This window comes from Myotis daubentonii, chromosome 18 (genome assembly GCF_963259705.1).
Source record: "Myotis daubentonii chromosome 18, mMyoDau2.1, whole genome shotgun sequence".
Classification (NCBI taxonomy): Eukaryota; Metazoa; Chordata; class Mammalia; order Chiroptera; family Vespertilionidae; genus Myotis; species Myotis daubentonii.
In genome coordinates, this window is record NC_081857.1 from 18472389 (window position 1) to 18498890 (window position 26502).

The following is a 26502-nucleotide window of genomic DNA, read 5'->3' on the forward strand; positions in this document are numbered from 1 at the left end:
ATCAGGACTTTTAAACTTTTATGATCTGAGAAACTCGAGGGAAAATAAACAATAATGGATAGTATGCTCTCTATTTTATAAATATTAAAAATAACTTAGAGGCACTTCTCTTGTTCCCCCAAATTAATCTTCCCCTGAAACCTCAACAAATTCTAAGAAACTCTTCCAAAGGCCTAGTTGACCCTCTCTACTAGGTGGACTCGCCTTCATTCCCAGGAAGCAGCCACTTTGTTTAAAAAAAACCTTTTAAAAAATATATTTTTTTCTTCCATAATAACAATAAAAATGTAACATCTGAAATATGTTAATTTATTTAAGGAATGTCATAGGCAAAAACCAAGGATGAAATGTTATGGAAATAAAACTGGATACAAAATGTAATAATCTCAACTATTTAAAAGTGTAAAAAAGATTAGAAGGAAATATAGCGAAAATAGTGTTTGGATTTTTCTGTATCTTTCTATACTTCTGAACTGCTTTTCTGAAAGTGAGACAGGAAAGAATCTGTGTATTTCAGGGAAGATTTTATAATATAGCATATAGTTGCATTGACATTGGGAATAATAGGGAAACTGGGAATAATCCACTATAAACAGTATCTTCCAAGGAAGAAAACTGATGCTAAAGACTGGATTTGAGTTGAACTATGACAGAACTGGAAGTTTAGCAAAGAACCTTCTGAAATAATATACAAATCTTTCAGGTCCTTCAGATTTAATGTAAGCTTTAGCTAGACCCTTAGATAATTCCCAGGTTTACAGACTAGTAAAGAAAAACAAACAAAGAAGGCTTTTGTTGTAAATACTTTCCCACATATAATTTCATGGACAAAATCCATTTAAAAACTTGAAAGGAATTGCCAAAACCGGTTTGGCTCTGTGGATAGAGCGTCAGCCTGCGGACTGAAAGGTCCCAGGTTCGATTCCGGTCAAGGGCATGTACCTTGGTTGCGGGCACATCCCCAGTGGGGAGTGTGCAGGAGGCAGCTGGTCGATGTTTCTCTCTCATCGATGTTTCTGACTCTCTATCTCTTTCCTTTCCTCTCTGTAAAAACTCAATAAAATATATTTAAAAAAAAAAAAAGAGAAAAAAAAAATAAAAACTTGAAAGGAATTAATCAGTAAGAGTCTGGGTGTTTTTTTTCTCAAAAACAAATGAGTTGGGCTTCAAGAGTGTATATTTGAAATAAGTATTCAGTCTGAGAAATCTGCCCTTCTCCTTTCTTGGGGTATTGACGTGGGTTCCATGATTATGATGCTTTGTACTTTGCGTTACTCTTAAATATTTACGCAGCCATTCTTTTGTTCATCCAACAAATATTTGCTGAGTACATAAGTACAGTATACCTTGGGAGGAGAGATAAGCTCTATTTAAACAGCTGTAGCAATGGTGGTACACGGTTTGGGGAGAATGCAAAAGAAGGTGAGACTGTTTGCAGCTGGGGAGAGCCAAAAAGGCTTCTTGGGTTGGGATTGCCATCTGGGCGTGAAGGGTCTGAATTTGGCTGGCAGGGCATTTAGGGGGAGATGGAGGGAGGGAGGCATGGACACGTACAGGGCACAGGAGGTATAGTTGCAGTAGGAGAGGTAGGCAGTAAGGGCAGTGGGGGCCAGAGCACAGGGCCTTTGGTGCTAGGTTAAGTGGTTACTACTCTGGGGAGTAGCAGTGGGGAACTGCTGAAGGTTTTTACAAGGGTAGTAGTGGCATGGTCTTGAAGCAGTGTGTCAAATGAAACTTGTCAGACCAGGACACAGAGGAGTGTGCCTCTGTGACTTGAGGTGTGCCTCTTATGGCTTTCAAAAGTGTTCCCTGGGAGCATTAATGGCAAGACTTGGTTCTGAAGGACAGTTCCTCACTGTAACCTCTGGGCCTTGGTAACTCGTGCCAGCTTTCTCTTGAGTGGGACCCTGGTGGCCAGCTTGGATTCAGCCTCTCCCGTTCTGCTCTATCAGCCCTGGACTCACTCTGTCCACTTCCCAGAACCTGCCTCTGCCACAGAGGCCATGCGGTGGCTTGATTCCCATAATCCTCCAGGATCTGTGTAACAGGATGGCACTCCCGCCTCCCACTCTGGTTTTGACTTTTTTGTTTCTTTACGAGAGCTGAAAGCCAGTAAGTTTTTTTGGCTCCGCTGTGATGCTGACATAGGGCAGAGGAAGAGACTTTTGCAATGTTAAAAAGTGATAAAGATTGGTTCAAGGTGTGGGGAGATGGGGGGATGAATTCAAGAAATCTTGTGCAAATAGAAGTGACAAGATCTGATGGTTGAATATGAGTGTGAGGGAGAAGGAATCAAATAACAGTGCTGAGTTTTTGAAACTCTGTGAATTGAAATGGTTTTGAAAGGACCAGAAGACACTTTTCTTACTTTTACAAAGTTGAACTGAAGAAAAATGTTATGGACAGAGCTGCTGAAGAGGCATTTTTTTTTTTTTAAAGCTTTAGTGGTGATTATCCTGAAGGGTATAATGAGCAGCCTGGTGAAGTAAATTGTACCAACACAATGCCCAGCACAGGCTGCAATAATTGAGTAGAATTAGAAGAAATATTTACCAAAAATGCTGGTATAACAAAATGTGAAAGTAGTCCTTCCATTGGTTCTAGTCTTTATGTTATTGAGTAACTACCTTTTAGTGAAAGATCTGGCACTGTGTTTTATAAACAAATTCAGAAAGGAAATATGATACTAAATTGGGGAGTGGGGTGGGGAAGGAAGGCAATTCAAAACCCAAGAGTCTTGAAAACTGAAAACAAGCTGGTTCCAGCGGAAGTTCTTGTGGTGCCTGTGGGCTGATGGACTTCATTTGAACGCTTTCACAGTGGGATAGTAAATGATAGTAATAATAGTCAAAATTTATTGAGCAACTAAAGTGTCAGGCACCACTCTAGAAACTCTTTTACCTGAAGACTGTCTCATTTAATCCAGACGAAATCCTGTGAAAATGGGTGTCTTATTCTCCCCATTTTATAGGTAGAGAAACTTGAGGCTCAGAGAGAGAGGCTCCATGTAACACAGCCACTAACTCATGCTTTTGCTTTGGCTCGTTAATGCTAATGTTTCGTTCAGTTGGCTTCAATTCGGGGATGCACTGAGGACCTCAGATGTGCTGATAAGTCTGAAGCATCCCTGAAAACGTAGGTTATGTTTGATGGCCCCAGTTAAAGGGTTACACAGACAACCTGCTTTTGGCTTCTCCTTGACTTCTTAGTTCAGCTTAAGGACATTGCCTTGGTAGTTGGCTTGGGGGCACCATTATCACCATTGTCATCAGTTTAATTACTATGGGTTAGTGAACCATTTCTATGTGCCGAAGCCAGTGCTGAGCACTTTACTGCGTTATTTCATGTAATTACCACAACAATAGATTGCTCCTCTTGTCTTCGTTTTATACAAGAGGAAGCCACGTAGGAAGCCACTGCTGCTAAGGAGCAGAGATGGGACTCAAACCCATGTCTGTCTGACTCCAGAGTCCATGGTCCTGACCACAGTGGCATTTTGCCCCAGCAATAGGCTTTCCTCAAAGTGTCACGATCCCCACATTGGACTTTCCTTCACTGGGGCTTAGTTAGGCTTAATATAAAATCTAGATGCATTTTGGGGATTGCTGTAGGTTCTCTTTCCCCCGTAACTTGTGATGTTCTTAGCTATGTTATTCACATTTTGAACCAGTCGTTGTTAGGTTAATTACCCAAGGAAGCTGGGATCCCCCTTTTTTATAAGTGTTGCCTAGTGGGTGATGCAGTGATGGTACCGGATGCAATATTCAAATCACAGAAGCATTCTTCTCATACATCGGGAGGGAGTGGTGGCATCGTAGCACCTCGGTGGAGACCAGGCATCCTTGAAGGGAGGCTTGGTATTGTGGCAGGAAATCATCTTTCAAAGCTTTGTAGAGCTCACATAAAACGACATCCATCTCCTTTCATTTAAATCCAAATTCTTGCCAGAGTGCAAAAATTAGCATCAGAAATTAGCAGGCTGCTCTTCTGCTAGACAAAATAGTGGTTATTTGGATCTAAAGGGCACATTTTGTTAATCGTTTATATGTTTCCGTGAGGTGAGACTCATTTTCATTGTGGGAATTCTCAAAGATGTCTCACTCCTATGTAAGAAAATTATAGACAAGGGTATTGAATTTTATTTCTTATGCACTATATAAAAGTTAATGAAAATAATAACCAATTAGACAGTTATAAAGCCTGAGTGTATTAAAGTGTTATGCAAATATTGATTAATAGTAATACCATAAACTCACAGAGCAAGCAAAAGCATGCCTGGTTTAAATTATAGGAGCTTTCATTTGCATTTCCACCAAAGCTATTATTAGTGGGTCTCAAAGCACCTTACAAGTAATAATTATTAAAGCCCATAAATACAGCCAGGAAATGCATTTTATTGAGGGAATAAGTAAGAGGTCCCCTTTACCTCATACATATCATGAGACCTAAATGCCCGAGCTAAAATAGACTTGTCCATATAAAGAGAATATTCCTGCACTGTGGGTGTTTGGGGCTGTGATTTATAGGTTAGAGGTTGATAGTCACGGATTCAAGGTTCTTGTATTGAGTATCTCAACCATGTGAATTCCCATTGTTAAAATTTTACATGTACAATAACTCAAAACAAATCTTGTCAGTATGTTATATTTTAATATTTCTCTATTGGCTATAATATCAAATTGGAAAACAAAAGTTATGCCAAGTTCACTTGAAAGTATTTAAAAATACTTTGGAATGTTGTATCAGGTTTATTTTTTCTCAGGCTAATACCTCATTCCAAGGCCTAACTGCTTTTAGGCACAGTCAATAGGACCTGTATTGATTTCCATAAAAGTCTCTGAAAGGTTGTGAAGATTTCTAATCTGCTTTAAAATATTCCTTTGCCCTTTCTCTCTTATTTCTCCTATTTTTTTCCTTCCTTTGCAACTACCCTACTCTCTAAAGCTAAGCACAGGTTGGGAAAGTTCAAGACTATTCTCATTGCCTGACTCTCCCTTTATCTTGGGTCCTCGAGCTGCCCCCACATGGTTGGTTCTCAGCCTTATTTCTTCTGGTGCCAAGAGACCGTAGTGCAGTGGTTGGTCACTATTGTGAGGCAGCTGTACTTCCATGGTTATACTTCAGTATCACGTAGATTCCAAGAACAGTGTGGACTAGTGGACACCTTCCTTTAGAGTTAGGGACACTGGAACCCAGAAAGAATGAGTGACCTGACAGATCATACAGCTGCTTTCTGTCTTGGTAGAACTGTGACCAGAACTCAGGTCTTTAGACTCCTAAAGGTTTCCCCTCTACCTTTACATGACAGTAATTATATGATGCTTTGAAACACACACACACACACAATTTAAACCAGAACACAGGACCAGAAGTAGAAGAAATAGTTTGTTGGTGTTTTATCCAGGGCTATGGATCAGCAAGACAAGGGCTGGAGCCTCAGGCATCTGAAGACAAATGGAGTGATGAGTGTGCAGAGCTGAAATGGTGGGATTATTGCTGTGCAGGAGTTGATCAATGGGAGTAGAGGGGAATGAAGAGCCAGTTGAAATGAGAACAGGGTGAGGTAAGATGGTAGTCATTGAGGATTGGGAGGATGTTGAGTTTATGGCCATGGCAATGGGTTGTTGATGTCAAATGAAGAAAAATTCTATTGGTTACTGGATGGATGGTCCATAAGGACAGCAGAGTCTCTCAGGATGACCTCAGAAGGGGAGGGAGAGATAAAGGCATGCGCAGCATGTATCAAGGCTTTCAGTGCATATGGAGTAATTCATTTCTGGGAAACGGTGGTGTTAGGGAGACTGGAGGAGTGTATATGAATTATATAGATGTGTGTCTATTCTGTGAGAGATGCTACATGTCTAAATTCTAATATTCATGTTTTTCCAGGGAAAACTGAGGCTGCAATCAAAAACTTCAGTCCCTTCTACAGTCGCCAGTACTCTGTGGCCTTCTGCAATCATGTGCGCAGTGAAGTAGAACAACAAAGAGATTTAACATCACAATTTTTGAAGACCAAGGTAGCCCATGACCATTGGCTTTATATCTTTCTCCCACTGAGTAATGCTTTATAAGTCACTAGAGGCCCAGTGCACGAATTCGTGCACCAGTGGGGTCCCTCAGCCTGGCCTTGGAATTGGACCAAAAATGGCTCTCCAACATCCTCCAAGGGGTCCTGGATTGCGAGAGGGCACAGGCCAGGCCGAGGGACCCCACTGTTGCACGATCGGGGCCGGGGAGAGATGCAGGAGGTTGGTTAGTGGGGATGGACCATGGGAGTGCTCCAGGACATGTCCAGCCCATCTCGCTCAGTCCCAATTGGCCGGACCCCAGCAGCAAACTAACCTACGCCCTGGTGGTCAGTGCACATCATAGCGAGTGGTTAAACGACTTTAGCATATCATTAGCATTCATATTATGCTTTGATTGGTTGAACTGATGACCGGATGACCGGACACTTAACATATTAGGCTTTTATTATATAGGATAATGTATTTGAAAGAAGCATTCATCTGAATGGCAATTTTTTAAAAAATGTGTTCTCAGATCATTTCATGCTCAAAAAAGTCTTATTTACCTGGAAGTTAGAACATATGTGGTGTAATCCATATTAAGAAAACTAGCATGATCCAGTTTTATTATGTTTTCCTCACATTGATATCAGCCAATTTGACTTGCTGTAGTGAAGTTCAGTTTACAAAGTCATAATTTTAGTGCCTCGTACTACCGTCATTTTTATTTTGGTCATTGATCAAATATGATTTTCTCTTCTAATCCCCTAAGTTATTCTTTCTCCTTTGCTCTATTATAATAATTATTCACGACTTCAGCCAATAATGATTGACACCTACTATGTGCCAGGCCCTATGCCAAGAACTGGGGAACCAGACAAATCCTGTGCCCCCTGTTTATATTCAAATGTAGGAGACAGACAGTAAACAAATGAGTATCAGGTGATAATAAATGCTACAAAGAAAAATAGAGCAGGAGTCCTCTTTTAGAGTAGATGGTCAGAGAACCCCTCTGTGGAGGTGACATTTGAGCAGAAACTGGAGTGAAATAAATGTAGGCTGTGTGCCTATCTGTGGGAAGATTGGTCCAGGCAGATGGCACAGCAAGTATAGAAACCGTGAGGTAGCCACAAGCGCATTGGGAAGGCTGGTGTGCTGAGAGCTGTGTAAACAAGGGAGGAGGGACGAGAAATGACTATGGAGTGACAGGTAGGGACTAGACCACGTGGGACCTGTAGACTACAATCGGGTGTTTATTTTAAGTGTTATTTGCGAGGACAGAACATTAAGCCCTGGGATTTGGAAGGGAATTTATTTCATCCCTGAAAAAGATGAGCAGTTCTATCCTCTCTGGGTGGTTCCTCTAAATGTTGCTTGAAAGTGGAGGAACGAGTTTCTAAAGGCATTATGACCTTTAATAAAGGGAAAGTAGATGTAAATTCATGTAAAAGACAGAAGATCCATTTCCATATTTTGAGATAAATCAGGAATTGCACTGTGAGGCAGGATGGGAATGGTTCTTTCCACGAGTAACCGTGTGGGAGAAGTAACTGGAAATCTTACAGAGACTCTTCTACGGCATCTATGCCACCAGTTAATGAAAAAGAATCCTCAAACATTTAAGTAGAGGCAGAACTGGGCTGTACTGGTTTGCCTGTTATTCTTTGATCAGAGAGCCAACGGGGTCTCCTTGAGAACAGGCTCAGTGTTTACAGCCTGGCTCCCAGGGCTTTGGGGCCTGGGAAAACCAGTGAGCCTGACATTTTTTAAAAATATATATTTTTTTATTGGTTTTAGAGAGGAAGGGAGAGGGAGAGAGGGAGGGAGGGAGAGAGAGAGAGAGAGAGAGAGAGAGAGAGAGAGAGAGAGAGAGAGAGAAACATCAATGATGAGAGAGAATCATTGATCAGCTGCTTCCCTCACACCCCCTCACCAGGGACTGATCCTGCAACCTGGGGATGTGCCTTTGACTGGAATCGAACCCAGGACTTTTCAGTCCACAGGCCGATGCTCTATCCACTGAGCCAAGCCAAGGCCATTGAGCCTGACTTTTGAGGCTGCCTGAAGCTGTGATGAATAGGGGAACAGCCTGTTAATTTTCCTGTTTCTCAGAACTTAAACTCAGGCAGATTCCTGGTGTTGGGATAGATGTCTACAACTTAACTGCTTCCCTCCCTCTCTTCCACAGAGTTTATCAAGGATTTATTAAGTGCCACGTATATGCCAGGCATAGCTTTGTCTCTGCGGCACCATGGAGGGAAATGAAAGCCACAAAAATATCAATAAGACAAATATTTGCATCTGATCAGGAGGGTGGGAAAGGGAAGTGTGGAGGGAGGGGAAGAAGCAACCATTTCTCCAGGATGTCAGTTTCCTGAAATATTCCTTGAAATGCCAGGGACAGACTTGGTGGTAGCATGGTATGTTATCTTTTGTGGCCATCACTAATTGTATTCATCTTCTTTAAGCCACCATTGGATCCTGGGACCGTTTTGTATGAAGCAGAACTATGCCAGTTTGCCGAAGATATAAAGAAGTGGAAGGAGAGATATGTGGTGGTTAAAAATGATTTTGCTGTGGAGAGCTATGAAAACAAAGAGGTAAGATATTTCCTTTTTACCCCTGGCTTCTCCCAATACTCTTAAAGATTGGGTGTGTTTGTTGTTTTCTTCACGATTGGTTCTTTCAATCAGCACTCACTCTCTAGCAGGCACACATTTCAGTTAACAGATGTTTACTGAGCGCCTATTACTGGTATAGGCCGCATATCATGAAAGATCTGGGCATATTGCAGACAGATGTTTGCAGTCTAGTGGGCAAGATAGACTTTGAACAACTCATGGCAAGTGAGTGTGAAACAGGTTATGCCTCGTGACGAGTGCAGGAGCCTTTCCTAGGACCATTCAGCTTCAAGGTCTTTCTCAGTCACTGCCCCGCTGCCCCTCCCTTTGCTCTGTGTCTCCCTACACATTATTCATTCATTTGTTCATTCATTCATTCATTTTAATCCTCACCTGAGGATATGTTTTTCATTAATTCTAGAGAGAGAGGAAGGGAGGGAGAGAGAGACAGAAACATCCAGGTGAGAGAGAAATATCTATGGGTTGCTACCCTTATGTGTCCTGATGAGATGGAACCGCAATTTGGGTTTGTGCCCTGACTGAGAATTAAATCCACAACCCTTAGGTTCACAGGATAATGCTCTAACCAACTGAGTCACACTGGTCGGGCCTCCCCATTCTTATAAGTACCGCGCGCTAACCGATTGCGCCACTGGAGCTCCTAGCCTCCCCATTCTTAAGCCTCCTACATGTCAGGTGGCTGAGGAGTTATTTAATAAGGTTATGATTGAGCCCTGGCTGGGTGGCTCAGTTGGTTGGGGTGTTGTTCCTTACACCAAAAGGTTGCAGGTTTGATTCCCAGTCAGGGCACATACCTAGGTTTAGAGTTCAATCTTGGTCAGGGTGCATAAAGGAGGCAACCGATCAAAGTGTTTCTCTCTCTCTCTCTCTCTCTCTCTCTCCCTTTTAATCCCTTCTTCTCTCTAAAATTAATAAACATCCTAGGGTGAGGATAAAAAAAAGATTGTGATTGAATTTTCATGAGTTCCTAGGAATTCAGAGCATTTCACATACTTACTCCACCTGTATTTATGGATTTTTTTCTTTAAACTTGTTCCTGGTTATCTCATTATTTTTCTTGTCTGTGAAATGTGGGGGAAAATGAGATTATGAACATAAGTAAAGTGCCTAGCAGCCAGGAGGGCTTCATTTTTTATTGGTCCCATTTCTTTCCCCATGGAAAGTATAGTGGCGTAGAAGAAAGAACACTGGACCATGAATCAGAAAAACTAAAGTCTAGGCTGGGCTTCCATTAAACTGGAGAATTAGGCTGACTGATCCCAACAGTTCCTTTCAGATCTCCTACTATACACATTTTAAATCTACATGGAATCTCAAGCTGTCTTTGAAATGAATAGTTATTATTTTTCAGTTAGTAATTACAGATTTAAAACTTTGCTCTCTTGCCTTAGCCAGTTTGGCTCAGTGGATAGAGTGTCAGCCTGTGGACCTAAGAGTCCCAGGTTCAATTCCAATCAGGGGCACATGCCCAGCTTGTGGGCTCGATCCCTAGTAGGGGGCATGCAGGAGGCAGCCGATTAATGATTCTCTCTCATCATTGATGTTTCTATCTATCTCTCTCTCATTCTCCCTTCCTCTCTGAAAGCAATAAAAATATTTTAAAAAAAAACAACCAAAAAATCCCACTTTGCTCTTTGACACTAAACCGATAAAAGGAGACTTCAGGCAGCAGACCAATGTGTTTCCTTCCTTCCCATTTCTGATGGAAAATAGAAATAAAGTACAATTTAAACTTATTCCTCAGGCCATCAGGCAATGCTGCCTTGAGTAGTCTTATTCTTTGCAACATTCATTAAGCTAATATTTTCTCGACTTACCTATATTAGGATTTCATTCAACACTTGATTTGCTCTCTGTAGCAAATTATCAATACACTACAAATAATAATGATAATAAGTCACCTATATTTATTTTTTAAAAATATGTTTTTATTGATTTTACAGAGAGAGGAAGAGAAGGGGATAGAGAGATAGAAACATTGATAAGAGAGAAACACCATCAGTCGTTGCCTCCTGCACACCCTCTACTGGGGATCGAGCCCATAACCCCGGGCATGTGCCCTGACCAGGAATCAAGGTGGTGACCTCTTGGTTCATGCGTTGACGCTCAAGTCATCTTTATTTTGTATGACATGGTACAATGTCCGCTCAGAGAAGCTTGAGAAGAGGTAGTATTGCAGAATGGTTAATACTGTGGACTTTGAACCACACCTTTATCAATTATTGATGTGTCCTTTCCTAAGTCATAAATCTCTTTGAGCCTCACCTTTCTCATCTGTGAAACGGTGAGCATGCTCCCTGCCTCATGATGTTGCTATGAGGATTAAACAAATGAGTGTATTGAAGCCCTCAGCACATGGCCAAGCACTGGCAGAGCCCAATGTATAGCAGTTGTCAGTATGATTACTACTAAATAATTGGGAGGAAACACTCACAGAGCTTCCTCTTATATTTATTATGGTTTTAACCATATTTGGCACTAATTGAAGTTTCATTTTGAATCAAAACTGGTGTTTTTCCTCTTTTTAGTTTTTTAAAGCTTTCTCCCTCAACTTTCAATTTATTTGTTCATTATTTTCAAGTGAAACTGGATTTTTCAGATACGGTTACTGAATTAGATAATAATAAAGTATTAAAAACTATTTTGCTCATCATTTTCAAGTGGTCCAGTTTGGATTTTTAAGATATGTATTTTAAAGATATGATTACTGAATTTGGTAATAAACAAGTGTTAAAAACTTGGAAATTTAAAAAATGGCATGTAGTTTGCCATAATTCCTCCAAGTTTTAATATTTCTTTTATTTAGAGAAGAGTGTTTTTAAAAATTACACCCAAGAGTTATACATTAAGTACCTATAAATTGCCTATTATTTTACGGGGGAGGGAGGGTGGGTTCGGTTTTGTATGGTAATTAAGTAGGAAAAATGAAACATTCTCATTGGATAATCATTTAATTTGTACTTCCTGTATGGTTGCACTGGGCTAGACAGACCCAGGTATGAGTCCTGGGTTTGTCACCTACTCACCGATGGGCCATTGGTAGGTTATTTAACCCATTTTCTCATTTATAAAAGGGAGATAATAACTAATTCATAATGCTGTTTTTAGGATTAAAGGATGCAGTGCTCATAAAAGCCCAGATTGGGGCCTGTTATAACAAATAACATAATTTAGATTTAACACAATTTAGCAGTCTCAATCAAACTGCTTCTGAACTTTTTCAAAACCACACAACTTTCGATTCTTGTCTGTTAGGCTCTGCACGATTAGTGGATTTCACAACTATGAAAACAACCTTCTTAGATACGAGAGTTTGTTTTGTTTGGGTCTCCTCAGTCACTACCTTATTGAGGGAGAATGTGCTCTTATCCTGATCACGTTGCCCCAATCAATTATTTTTAGTTATTCCCAAGAGTACAGGCTACATTTGGGTCCCACAGTGGCTTGGTTTCCATTCGCAACTTGCTTTCAGCCTGTTATTTTCAACATTTTGCCTTGACTTAATCCCTGCCGTCAGACGCACACACTTAAATTTTTATCTTATCTGTATGTCCTCGTGGGCTTATCTGCTTAACAAATACTTTAGTGCCTTAGCAATGCTCGCACCTCTTGTACGTTTCCCCAACAGCAGAGCTGTTTGTCTGCTGGCCAGAATTTGTTCTGATGTCATGACCTTGCTATTCCATCCCAGATCATTTGACTGCAAAACAGTCTCATGCCCGCCCAGCCAGTGAGGCTCGGTGGCTGAGCACAGACCCATGAACCACGAAGTCAGGGTTCGATTCTGGGTCTGGGCGTATGCCTGGGTTGCAAGTTCAATCCCCAGTATGAGGTGTGCAGAAGGCAGTCCATCAATGGTTCTCTCTCATCGTTGATGTTTCTTTCTTTCCCTCTCCCTTCCTCTATCTGATATCAATAAAAATATATAAAACAAGCAAACAACAACAACAAAACCCCCCCCAAAAAAACCAGTTTCGTGTCAGAGGGCAAAGTGGTGGCATATTTATCACAGCAACATTTTTATGTTTTTGGTGACAATCCATGGCAACCATGACCGTAGTTACCTGTCCCACAGTCTCATTAGTCATCGGTCTGCACATGTTGTGTCGTGAATGTCTGTCTGCATCATCACCCTTGTGGTTATTAGAATGACTCAGGTGCCAGGGCGCAGGAAGTTACTAAGATGATGCTTTCCTCAGTGAATCTCCCTGAGATTAGGGACTCTGACTTCCCATGTTGTGAACATCACACAGAAGTACTAAAGTAAGACCTCGCAAGTAGCAGTTACACAAAACCTATTTTTTAAATAAATGGCTCTTACTCAATGACATAGTGTGGGAATTGCTTATCTCTGAGTGCCTGTGTCTGTCTATTTCTAATATTCTGGATATTTTTCAAAAAAATCCAAAAGGGGGAAAATAATCATTCCTTTATGCCTTTCCTTTCCCAGGCCTATCAGAGAGGAGCTGCTCCTAAAAGCCGAATCCTTCCAGCTGGTGGCAAAGTGTTAACCTCCGAAGAGGAATACAATCTATTATCGGACAGGCATTTCCCAGACCCTCTTGGTGAGTAGCTGAGCATTCTTTCCCAAGGCCAATTCTTAGACTTGCTCTGCTTGGGGAGACCAGCCGCTCTCAACCGGGGGAGGAGCATTTCACTCTCCAGGGACGTTCGGCAGCGTCTGGAGACATTTTTGGCTGTCACAGCTTGGGAGGATGGCGCTGCAGGCATTTAGTGGGTAGAGGCCCGTGATTCTGTTAAACCTACTGCAATGCACAGGACAGTCTGACAGTGAAGAATTGCCTGGCGCACAATATGGATAGTTGCTGAAGTTGGGGGCCTCTGGGTCAGACACATGCACACCACAGACACATGGGAGATGTGATTGCCCACATTTAGGTAAACATTGTACCGCTTCTCTTATTTTAAACCACATTCAGTAATGCACACCTCAGTTGCTACGTTTCTAGTGCCTCAAAAATGGGCCACTGGTTAGACACCGGGAGGTGTGGGGAATATATTGGTGGCTTTCATAGCTCCACAGGACAGCAGAAATAAACAGACAGGGCCCCGCCTTTGAAAGGTACAACCTCATCTATCAGTAAGCATGTCAGGGAATATTGTTTTTTCTAGTTTTAGGAAGATGTGCAATAGAGCATCCTAAATCGACAAAATGTTTTTAACAAGTGTTACAGTAACTCATAGCTACCGTGTAAAAAAGCATTGAATTAATTAGCGTATTTATAAATAATAGCTGAATGCTGCCATGGAAAGAGCATGGAACTGAGCATTGGAAGACTGAGTTTTTATCTAGTTCTAACTGTGCGGTTTAACAGGTGTTCCGCTAGTGTTACTAAACCTCTCTGATTACTGTTCCTCCAACTCCAGGGCCTTGAACTTGAAAATCTAGAAGGATCTTTCCATCTCTAATATACAGTGGGGCCTTGACTTACGAGTGTCCCGACTAAGGAGTTTTTTGAGATACCAGCTGTCTCTGGGCCGATTTTTTGCATTGAGTTGACAGAGTAATTTGAGTTAACGAGCTCCTTAATGAGCTCGGTCTCGAAACCAATTAAACTCGTAAGTCAAGGCCCCACTGTACTTGGGTTTTCATTCATTCTATGTTTACCGTGTAGAGAAAGTGATGGATAATGTGCCTATATAGGCCAAGTAGTGCATTGCATAGAGACTCATGAACTGTGGATAATGTAATAATCCCATCTGGCTTTGTGTAAATCATGCTCCACAGTAATTACTTGGTTTCTTGAAGAGAGCGCTGGTTCTTATTAATGGTTATAATCATTTTATTAGAATTTATGGAGAAAATATAGTTAGTTTTTCCATTGTTCTTTTGGTGAGGAATGCTTAGCATAGTGTTTTTAGTAACACTATTATTAGATTAGTACATGGACCATAAACCTAGATTAAACAAACTATTATTAAGTAATTCAGGCTAAAACAACACTTTATGTGCTCTATACATATTATTATATTTTCTTTCAACATCTACTTATATGTCACCGTGGCTCTGGAAATGGGAATATCAACATGCCGACCCTTCAGAATCTCTCCAGAAGGACTTTCCAATGAAATCATTCAGAACACACAATATACTTATTGATTTATTGTTGATATCATATCGGAAGGAATGAAAAGGAATAAAAAACACGAGTCCTGTGTGACTAATGCCATTTGGTTCAGGGCTTCGGATTGGGGCATTTCAATGACTTTCTTTTTTTTCATTAATATCGGTGGCCTTCTGAGTTTTAAAAATAGAACATTCTACAGTAGATCGTTTGTGATATCCTTGTGACTCAACTCAGAAAAAAATTCAGACTAATGGCATCTGGAAAATTCCTGTAAAAGGTTAAATGAGAGGTAGCTAGAGACTAACAGGATCTGAGCAGGATGGCTTTACATGAGTCTCTAGGAATTGATTTTGAGGGACGAGGTAAAAGTCCCCATTGTTTAAGGCTTTTAAAATGTCCTGGGACAATGTAGCACATTTATTCATTCAACAAGCTATAGTTCAGCATCTACTAAGTTCCATGACTGTGCCATGTGCTGAGGATACAAAGATATGTCAGATGCAGTCTCCATCTTCTGGTGGCCCTAAGGGCAGTGGTGTAGCTTCCTGGGGAGAATCAGTGAGGGGAGCTAATCTGAGACGGTGCCCCTCACCCCGAGTGTGGGTGCCAGACATGGAAACAGATCATTACAATCTTTTGGGAGAACAAGGTAGGGAGCACCCACGTCTGTCTGGTGGCAGAGGGAGGTGTCAACAAGGGCACCCCAGGGCAGGGGCTGTTGAATGGACTTTTGAAGGATGAATGAGAATTTTCTGTGGGAAATCATGATGGAAGGGAAGGGGGAACGTTACTATGAACTGCAGAAATGCTATGCAAAGTCGTGGAGTCACTGACCACACCTGGGGAGAGTGGAGACTGAGAGTGGAAACCAGTACAGGACAGGGAATGAGCGCCAACATTTAACTGGGGGCTGGAGAGAAGGTGCAGAGGAACCGGAAAAGGTGACGAAGAAGAAGCAGCTTTTAAAAAGCAGGAAGGACACCAGGAGAGGCGAGCTCCTGGAAGTCACGGGAAGAGAATGTTTCCAGAAGAAGATGTGGTTAGCAGCCACAGACGTTTCAGATCATGTTCAAGGGATAGATAATAAAGAAGGAGCCGCAGCCTGGCCGTCCGGGGGACGTTAGTGACCTCAGCGACTTGGTTTCTGGGCTGGAGCGGCAGGAACCAGACGGTGGTGAGAACAGGGGCTGATGGCAGGAAGACAACAAGTGACAGGGAGGAGGGGGAGAGTGCAGGGCCCAGAGCAGACCTGGTGACCCGGGGCCTGGGAGAGAGAAGGGGGGCGGCCTGCACAGCTGGACAGAGTGGCGTGCAGAGGACCACTAGGGAAGAGGGAGCTCTGTTGGTGCATTTCGTTGATGTGAGGAAGCTGGGAAAGATTGTGTCCGATGGCCTTGCTTGTCCCTGTGGGTAGGAGGTGAGGCCACCTGCTGGTGTGAGACAGGTGAAGCTGGTGGAGAGATGTGGGAGGAGCCTGGACTCTCAGTCCCTCCTCCCCTAGACATCTCTCACCACCTTTCCATCCCGTGGCCTGCCCTAGAGAGCTCCCTTCACAGCCTGAAGTAAGTATTTTAAATAGCAGATGCACAGTACAAACCATGTTTGTGTTTTCAATATTTCCGTAGCGTCCAATGAGAAGGAGAGCAGCCCGCCCTTTGTGGTCCTGCCGAAGGATTTCCCCGTGTACCTGTGGCAGCCGTTCCTCAGGCACGGCTACTTCTGCTTCCAGGAGGCCGCTGAGCAGAAGAAGTTCCACGCTCTCCTGAGCGACTGCATCCGGCATCTGAACCAGGGTACGCACCCCTGCCCGCCTGTCCCCCAGCTAAGACAGAGTCTTGCCCTCAGGGAGCGAGGCCAGCGTGCTGGCTGCTTAGCCCGGTCCAGAGGCCTCGGTGAGACAGGATGTGGAGCAGGTATCTGATCGCACCTGTAGGCACGCATTTGAGGCGCCTCCTTCACACATGTAATTTTGCATTTGATTCATCCTCCTCCTTTTCCCTGATTATTAAAAGTCTAAATGACAGCAAGAACATGTCACTTGTCCCTGGCAAAATACTAGTCCTTATGATACTTATTGTTTATTCCCTTCTTTATTTTCAAATACTAGTTACTCAAAACTTTAAGATGCATAAGAATCACCTAGAACAGCGGTCGCCAACCTTCGGACCTCACGGGCCACCAGTGTCCGCGGATCACCGGTTGGCGACCACTGACCTAGAGAACTTAAATGCAGATTTGGGGGCTCCATTCTCAGCGATTCGGACGGACTGGGTCTGTTGCAGGCCCTACATTTTGTTCTTCTGACAAACTGTCAGGGCTGGTGGTACCGCAGGTTCATGGCCACACCTGTAGCAGTGTATCCTCAGACCACTGTGCTCAAGGTATGGATGTAATGTATGTCTAGAATAAAGACTTTCGCTCTAATATGTCACGCTTTTGCTGAATGGATGTGAATGCTGGTTTTCTGGACTCCAGGAAGCCTCCAGTTACAGCTACTTCACAAGATAACTTAGTTCTGAAAGTTAATGTGGTAGAGAGTAGCTAGAGGTCACTACATCGTGAAGAGGGGAGCCCAGTACTTCGTCTCTTGAGCAGGTAACACTGGAGTTGTCACCTCACCCCCATGTGCCTTTATTTCCTAATAGGGCCAGTTTCATTGTGCACTTACTTTAAAGTTCTGGGGTTTCCCCGAGAGTGTCAGCCCCACAGAGAAAAAAATCACCAGCCAGTTTTTGATGTTAGCTTGCATATGGATAGACGAATGGAAAAAGATAAAGTCACTGTATTTTGCTATAGCAACTCTGAGCAACATTAGTCATAATATTGTCTCATAATCAGTTGGGGACTTCATAAAAATGATACCTACTTAATATCTGGCCTTGTGGTTTAGATGTCTTAGAGACAAAGGCTTGCCCAGCACCGCCTGCTCTATCTGGCTCATTTTCCAGTGCGCTTCCACCTCTGTGTCCGGGCTCTGGTCTAGTACAGACATGCCGTCGGCACTAAATGCAACCACCGCAAGCTTCCCTAAGCAAAGGATATTCTGGGCCCAGCCAGATGGAACTTGCTTCATTCCCCTTCCATGGACATAATAGGAATTTCTCTGGGGAGTTGCTAGCCTGCCTTTAGACTCCATTTATGGTAGGTTTGAGTCGATTCAAACCAGCTCTGCTCTCCAGTATGCTCTCAAAGGCACTAAGATAATGAGGTCTAGTCACATTGCCCTGCTTCTATGTCGCATTCCTCTGTCCAGAAGCCTCTTTTCCTCACTGATGCTTCATGCAGGCTTAATGTGACTTGGCAGTAGCTCTAATCCGAGCCGGGGACCATCAAAACACTGTAGGGAACGGTCCTTGCCTGTCCCGTGCCGATGAGCTCATGGGTCTTTCCCTTCTCTCCTCTGTGTCTGTGTTTTTGACAGCACAAAGCACCACTCATCTTCACGGAATCATTTTTTAAAATTTGTTTCCATCTCTACCTGTTATTCAATGAGAGGTTTCGCAGACTCCTAGTTAACTATTATTCATTTCATGGTTACCAGAAGAATTTATAAATAGATGTAATATTGGGGCTGTGATACAGGCCAGAAACCCTGAGGGGCCTTCAGGAGGCTGCTGACTTCTGCCCCAGGTAACGAGAGTCAGTGCTGTCCCCCTGCTTCTCTGGCACCATTGGCTCAGGCCACCAGGCACCTCTGTTTAGTAGGTCGGAGATATTCTGGCAGCGGAGGCTGGGCTACTGTTGATCCCATCCACTCACAAGTCCTCAGGGATCTTCCCCTCCCCCCAGTTTTATTGAGATATAATTTATACATATAAAAAGCCAGCAACTGTAACAGCCATAACGAGACTGTAATGACTGGTCGCTATGACACCCACTGTGGCCAGCTAACCAGCCTGATTAGGGGGTGGGGCCAGCCGGCCAACTTCGTGGCCCCTTCCCCCTGCCTGTCCGCCCCTAACTGAACTCTCCCACCTCGATCAAGAGCAGGACTGCCAGGCCAAAAAGCCCCCACACTACCCCGCCCCCCCAACCCCCCGCCCGGCCAGCCCACCCCACCACAATAGGCCCACAGCCCCTCCCCCAGGCCAACCCATCCCTGAGCATACCCCCCACCCCAATAGGGGTCAGGGCCAGCCTGGCAACCTCCTGCAGCCCCTCCCCCCACCCACTCCACCCCAATAGGGGGCAGGGCTAGCCAGCCAACCTCCTGCAGCCCCTCCCCCCAGCCGGCCCTGACCCCTATGGGCCCCCACCACCCTGATTGGTCTGGAGCCCCTCTCCCCGCCTGGCCCACCCAGATCGGTCCCCCACCCGATCAGGGGCAGGGCCAGCCAGCTAACCACCCATGGCCCTGCCCTCAGGCTGCTTGCCCCCCCATCGGCACCCCCACCACACTCAAGGATGGGGCCAGCTGGCCCACTGCACACAGCCCCTCCCCATGGCAGGCCCAGCCCCCAATTGGCCCCCAACCTCAATTGAGGGTAGGGCCTGCCGGCCAATCACCCGTGGCCCCTTCCCCCAGTCACTGGCCCTGATCAGGCCCAATCAGGGTGGGCTGGCTGGCAACCTCCACCATCTCCTACTCCCGATAGGCCCAGCCCAATCCGGCCTGACCCCACTTGTGCACAAATTTGTGCACTGGGCCTCTAGTTGACTTATAATATTGTATTCCTTTGAGGGGTATGACATCATGATTTGATATATGTATATAGTACAAAATGATCACCACAAAAATTTTAGTTAACGTCTATCACCTCACATACTTATAATTTTGTCTTGTGATGAGAACTTTTAGGATCTACTCTCTTAGCAGCCTTTAATATACAGTACAGTATTGTCAACTGTGGTCACCTGTCACATATTACACCCCCAGGATGCATTTTATAATTGAAAATTTATACCTTTGACCCCCTTTCACTCATTTCATCCACCTTCTACCCCCTGCTTCTGCAGCTACCAATCTGTTCTCTGTTTCTATGAGTTTGTTTTTTTATTTTTAAGATCTCAAATATAAGTGAGATCCTACAGTGTTGTATTTCTCTGTCTGACACTGTAGCATAAAGCCCTCAAGGGATATTCGGGGGGGAGATCATTTCATTGCCTTCCTAATAAGTTCCAACAAGGATGTCGGTTCCCAGCAAATGTCCCTTAGTGCTCAAATCCCACCACAACGCAGCCCACTTGCCCCAGGAATTCTGGGTTCGAACTGGACTTGGTATCTATGTCCAATTTATTTTGAATCCAGAACTGCTTCTCTTGTTTCTCCTTGTGGGTTGGGTTCATTTCCTATTTAACCCCGACGAAGGGTCTGATTACAGCCTGTTCTTGGACAAAATGTCGTAAGTTAGGTAAGGACAGAGATGGCTCTCTGTTCCTTCTTCCTTCAAGAGAGGAAGCTGCCTCTGGCTGCCTCAAAGATGATTTACACGTCTAAGGAGCACAGAGGTGTGTGTGTTACTTCTGGCACCTCTTCATTGAACAGCCATAATAAAACTCCACAATTCATCTTGAGCAGGAACATTTTCTCCAACACACTGGACTAAATAGCCAGCTCACTGCATGACATGTGCCTAGAGCACCTGCTGACTTGCCCTTTTGGAATTACTCTGCAATCTCTTGTCTCCGATGAGGAAAGGCCAGGCTCTAAATGTCCACTGCCACAAAACGGGAACTTACATAAAACCACGGTATTCCAAGATGGTTCTGATGCCCCAAATTCAGTCCTATTCTTCAGCATTTTGTTTGCAAAATATTGTATTTATACCACATTGTAGTTTAGAGGGATATAGTTAAAACTCTTAGCAAATGTAGAGGGCTGAACACATGCAATGTGGAATAATGGTCATTATTCACGTGCATCTGTCCTTGCAGCTCAGGTAATCATTTCTTGGCATGGGAACTTGCAGGGAAGGGGGAATGTGTTTCTGGCAGGCAGAATAGGATAGGTGGGGGCCAGGAAGAGAGTCAGAGCATGGACCATTAGCGGAACGGAAAGGACTTTGCAGGACTGGTGCTTAGAGAGGAGATAGAAGCCAAGTGAGGATGGGAAGACGGGCGTGATCCGGGTTGTAAAGGGCTTTGCAATGCATATTAAGGGATTTGCACTTGATTCTAACAGCAGCAGCAGGAAACCATTAAAGGGTTTCAGGCAGATAAGCAACTCAGTCATATATTCATTTTAGAAAGGTCACACTGGCTGGTGTGTGGTCAGTGGGTGGGAGGCTTGCAGGCTGGGGTGCCAGGAGGCCACTTAGGAAGCCTTGACAGGCAACAGATAGCGGTAGCTTGCACTGAAGAGGCAACTGTAGAGATGGCGAAAGGTGGCTGCACTAGAGAGACATGCAGGAAGTGGAATCAACAGAAATTAAGGGTAGATAATGTGGGGAGGGAGGCGGGCAACCCAAGGAAGAGCCCTCCTTTCTGCCATTCTCTGCGGTGGAGACCTTGCGGGAGAAGGAGTAGGTTCCCGGGAAAGCGGCTGATGTTCAGTATTGCAGATGTTGAGAAGGAGACATCTGGGACAGCCAGGCGAGGAAGTCTCTTAGATGCCCGGGCAAGGTTGGGAAGCGGGAGCACAATCTGCTGTGGATTCACAAGTGGGGAGTCAGCAGCCTGGCTGTGGTCATTGAAGACCCGGCTGACTGTGAAGAAGGCACAGGCTGTCTTCTCTCTCTGGATCCCTGGCCATTGGCCAAGGGCCTGGCGCCTGGTACAGGCTCTGAGATATGTCCACCCTCCATCCTTAGGTAGATTTGCAAACATGCCCATGCAGGAAAAAGCTGGGGGCATGCGTGTTGGTGCCGCTTAAAGATGTTTGCACTCAAGACACTGGGGGATAGGGGAGGCTAGGGGACTGTCTAGGGCGGGGGGATAAAATGGACACATATGTAATACCCTTTGTAATACTTTAAGCAATAAAAAAAAAAGATGTTTGCACTCAAAATTGAAGCATTCGAGTGCTTTTGTGTTAAGTACTAACGTATTCACTCACTATGTGGATCTGGGAATTTACTATTGAAACTTTAAGAAATATATTTATTAGGAATACAGAGCCCTTGTGAAATTCGGTGACTCAGGCTCTCTGACTCACCCTCTTCATACTCAATTGCCAGCATCTCTTCTGTATTTCCTTGCCACTGCCCTACTTTGGGACTCATATAAAACATTCCCATAAGGCTTCCTTTTTTTTTAGTTGATCTTTCTTTTGCCAGTTACTGCCATCTCCTTCTACATGTGACAAATCATCTTTAAACAGTTTCTGATTAAAATCTTTCAGTGGCACTGCTACTGTCCAAAAGATGGAACACTTCATTCTGAAGGACTGAGTGGTTGTGTCTGGTTTCCTACTGTTCTCGAGCATAAGCCTCCTTTCCCCAACCTTGCTGCACCACCCCTCCTGCCCAAGTCCAGTGGAAGTTTTATGGGCACGTCTTTGGCCTTTTAATACAGCTGGAACACCCACTCCTCACCTGTTCAAATTATCTTGCTTCTTCAAGAGAACAAGCTTTATAGTCTGACCCCTACCATGGAGGCGAAGTTGCTAGCACCTATTATCTGCCCCACTGATCAAATACTCACTACATTCTGCCTTACATGATTCCTTTTCTTGCCTAGTGGTCCTATTCCTCTAACTCTATCCAAGTGCCTCAAGGGAAATCTCGTGTCAACCTTTGTATCCCCCTGTAGCGGTCAGATATCTCATGTTTCATAAAATGGTTTGAAGACACGAGTGACTTAGTAACTTAGTACTAAAGTCAAGCTGATTTCAGAATTTAAGTAGGATTTTGGGGATGACAGTTATAAATAAATGTGGTTTGTCCTAATTCAGTGGTTCTCAACCTTCCTAATGCCGCAACCCTTTAATACAGTTCTTCATGTTGTGGTGACCCCCAACCATAAAATCATTTTCGTTGCTACTTCATAACTGTAATTTTGCTACTGTTATGAATCGTCATGTAAATATCTGATATGCAGGATGTATTTTCATTGTTACAAATTGAACATAATTAAAGCATAGCGATTAATCACAAAAACAATATGTAATTATATATGTGTTCTCCCATGGTCTTAGGCGACCCCTGTGAAAGCGTCGTTTGACCCCCAAAGGGTCGCGACCCACAGGTTGAGAACCGCTGGCCTAATTGCTACACACATTGGCATGAGTGAGTAAAGGAGTTTGTCAATATGTCACCATCCACTGGATGAATGGGGATTCTGGAGAGGAGATGGAATGCTGCCAAGTTTTGTTCAGCAGCACTGTGCTGGCTTGAAGGACAGCTAGGACGACCATTAAGCCAATGAATGCGAGTGTCCCCATCACCATGAACACTGAAGAAGAAGAGACAGTAGAATATCTGGGAAGCATAAGGCATGTGGGTTGAAAAAAAATAGTATCAAAGAAGAGCCCAGAGGATTTTGTTGTTGTTGTTGTTTATCCTCACTCAAGGATATTTCCATTGAATTTTAGAGAGAGTGGCAAGTAGGAGGAGAGATACATTGACATTGATTGGTTGCCTCCCACATGCACCATGACCAGGCTGGGAATGGAGCCTGCAACCAGAACCTTGACCGGAATTGAACCCAGGACCCTTCAGTCCATGGTCTGACGCTTTTATCACTGAGCCAAACTGGCTAGGGCCCAGAGGATTTTGATGAAAAGAACACAATCATAAAATGACACTCTGCAAGCCCCTACTTCAAGATGACTGTTCAACCTCCCATGACAATTATGACATTCTAGAGTGCTTGTGATGGAGTGAGTCTTAAAACAGTGATTAAACTCTGGAATCGGTTGCTGTTGAGATTATATGCCTGAGCTCTTATCCCAGAAATCCCATGTTAAATCAAATGCCTTTATTACATTTAATTTTGACACTTGCACGATTTAGTTCAATATTGAATCAAAATGAATTTTAAAACACAAAAGGATCTCGCAATGCAAATTAGAGCAAATCCTTTCTGGCATGTTCATTTGAGCACAATGTTCTGTACTCTTCAGCACTCAACAGCAGATCTCAAATCTATTTTCACTAATTGAATTTCTACTCAGAGCAGTATCTTCTCAGCCATCGTCATCATCATCTGTGAAGCAAGTTCATTATTTGAGGGACTCAGTGTCTGATGTGGGCATCTATTAATTTTAGCTGAAAATATACAATGAATTTTATTTTATATGAAAACATACTTCTGAAATTGTGGTACGTGCTTATTTTTATAGACACGTCTATGAGTTAGAAAATTCTAGCTATTTGGAGCACTTCACTACAAATGAATATTGTTTGGACATAGATAAGTAAAAGTATAATTTTTATAAATATCTCTTTGTATGCTTTTACTTACAAAAGGTGTTCTATAGTGTACTTTTGTTGTGGTGCATAAAAACCTCTATGCATTATAAGTAATGATACTTTCTAAGTCACTGTTTAATTCCAGTTTCCATATGACTGTCCCAAACAAAATTCTTCAAAGGATTTTCTGTGCTCAGAGACTACATTCTTTCCTTAAGTTTAGTCTATGCTCTTAGCCTCACACAATTAATGCTCTACAAATTATAAATATTGCCCTCTGTCCCTTTGTGAATATGCCCTTTTCTCTTAAGAAGTTATCACTTCTCCTCTCTGACCCTTGCTACTGTTCATAAAACTCTAAATTTGGAAGGGAGATTATTGGTTACCTGTTCCAGCCCCTCCGAGTTGATTAATGATTAAGGTTCAAAGAGGCACTTACTTGCCCAAGGTGATAGCTAGTTATAGGGATAGGACCAGTTGTCCTGACACCTGGTTCTTTTTTTCTTTTTTTTTAACTTTGTAGTGTTTTCCCCCTTTTTAAAATATATTTTATTGATTTGTTTTACAGAGAGGAAGGGAGAGGGATAGAAAGTTAGAAACATTGGTGAGAGAGAAATATCGATCAGCTGCCTCCTGCACACTCCCCGCTGGGGATGTGCCCGCAACCAAGGTACATGCCCTTGCCCGGAATCGAACCTGGGACCCTTCAGTCCGCAGGCCGATGCTCTAGCCACTGAGCCAAACTGGTCAGGCGACACCTGGTTCTTGACATCAGTTTCAATTGTATGTATCATATTGTCTTTTCAGCAGTACTTTTAAAAAGACGTTTTCATCTATTTGTCATTTAAAACACATACTATTAAATCAAACTGCTCTAGTGATACATTTACATAATCCAAAGTGAAGCAAGCCCAGAGCTTTCACTTGAGGTCATCTGAGACTGGGGATAGGTCTGGTTTCTTGGTAAGTAGAGTAAGTGTAAGTCAGTATTTTGTTCAGCTAAACACGAGTAAATCTTTTAGTTTAGGTATGCTCTGAAGATAAAATATTTGATGATGTGCCTTATTTACCGGTTCAATTTTGTATAGTGTAAAATGCAAACTATATATGGTTTTATACAACTTAAATAACAATGAATTCATTTTTAGGAAGATTATACTGCTTGTGAGGACATGGGCTGGAATACTTGAAAAAGAATAGACCTAAAATAAGCCAGACAGAGAAAAACAAATACTGCATGATATCACTTATACATGGAGTCTAAGAAAAGTCAAGCCATAGAAACTGAGTAGAAAGTGTTTGCTGGGATTGGGGTGTGAAAGAAATAGGGAGAGGTTGGTAACAGGGTACAAAGTTTCAGTTATAAGATGAACGAGGTCTGAGGAGCTAATGTAAACATGGTGACTATATTGATGAGGTTGTACTGTATAATTGAAATTTGCTGAGAGAAGAACTTAAATGTCCTCAGCCCCCCCCCCCAAAGGTAAATGCATATGGCGATGGATGAGTTAATTAACTAGATGGGGGAATCCTTTCACAATGTATATGTATATCAAATCACCAAGATGCATATTTTAAATATCTTGTTATTTTACATGTCCAGTACACCTCAATCAAGCTGAAATAATAGATCCAAACATGTTTTATTCAAATGTATTACCCAAACATATTATTTATACTTATGGATTTACTTAAATCATTTTAATCTCTCAAAATAATCTAAGAGCTCTGGGCAGGTAGCTCAGTTGGTTGGAGTGCCGTCCCATACACCAAAAGGTGGCGGGTTTGATTCCTGGTCAGGGTACATACCTAGGTTGCAAGTTTGATCCCCTGGTCTGGGTGTGTACAGCAGGCAACCGATCTATGTTTCTCACATCAATGTTTCTTTTCCTCTCTCTCTCTCTCTCTCTCTCTCTCTCTCTCTCTCTCTCTCTCTCTTTCTCTTTCTCTCTCTAAAAGGAAAAAAAAATCAACACTAAACACATATCCTCAGGTAAGGATTAAAAACAACACAATCTGAGTTAGAATCGAAAGAACAGCTCTCCGTTAGAAACTGGACCCTGACTGGTTTGGCTCAGTGGATAGAGCGTCGGCCTGCAGACTGAAGGGTCCCGGGTTCGATTCCGGTCAAGGGCATGTGCCTTGGTTGCGGGCATGTCCCCAGTGGGAGGTGTGCAGGAGGCAGCTGATCGATGTTCCTCTCTCGTCGATGTTTCTAACTCTCTATCCCTCTCCCTTCTTCTCTGTAAAAAATCAATAAAATATATTTAAAAAAAAAAAAAAAAGAAACTGGAATAAATAGAACTGCTCCCTCTCGGCCATTTAGCAGTTATCACCACCAGAACATAGAGAGTCTTAGTGTCATTTGTTGCCTAAAGCTATGTTGTCATGGAACTATTTCTGAATACTTCTTTTGGCCTGTCATACAGTTATCATTTCAGTGGCACCACTGATTCTTGCCACCCCCCTC

General features: G+C 43.2%; 1 protein-coding gene across 2 annotated transcripts in view; it reads left to right on the forward strand.

Moving 5' to 3' along the window:
- The window catches only part of NIBAN1 (niban apoptosis regulator 1), a 123991-nt gene that overhangs the window by 44023 nt on the left and 53466 nt on the right, over positions 1–26502 (forward strand). For both annotated transcript variants that reach the window (XM_059675586.1, XM_059675585.1), the window contains 4 exons: positions 5890–6020; positions 8480–8611; positions 13104–13218; positions 16368–16535. In XM_059675586.1, coding sequence (XP_059531569.1) covers positions 5890–6020; positions 8480–8611; positions 13104–13218; positions 16368–16535 — 546 coding nt within the window. The remainder of the gene's footprint in view (positions 1–5889; positions 6021–8479; positions 8612–13103; positions 13219–16367; positions 16536–26502) is intronic.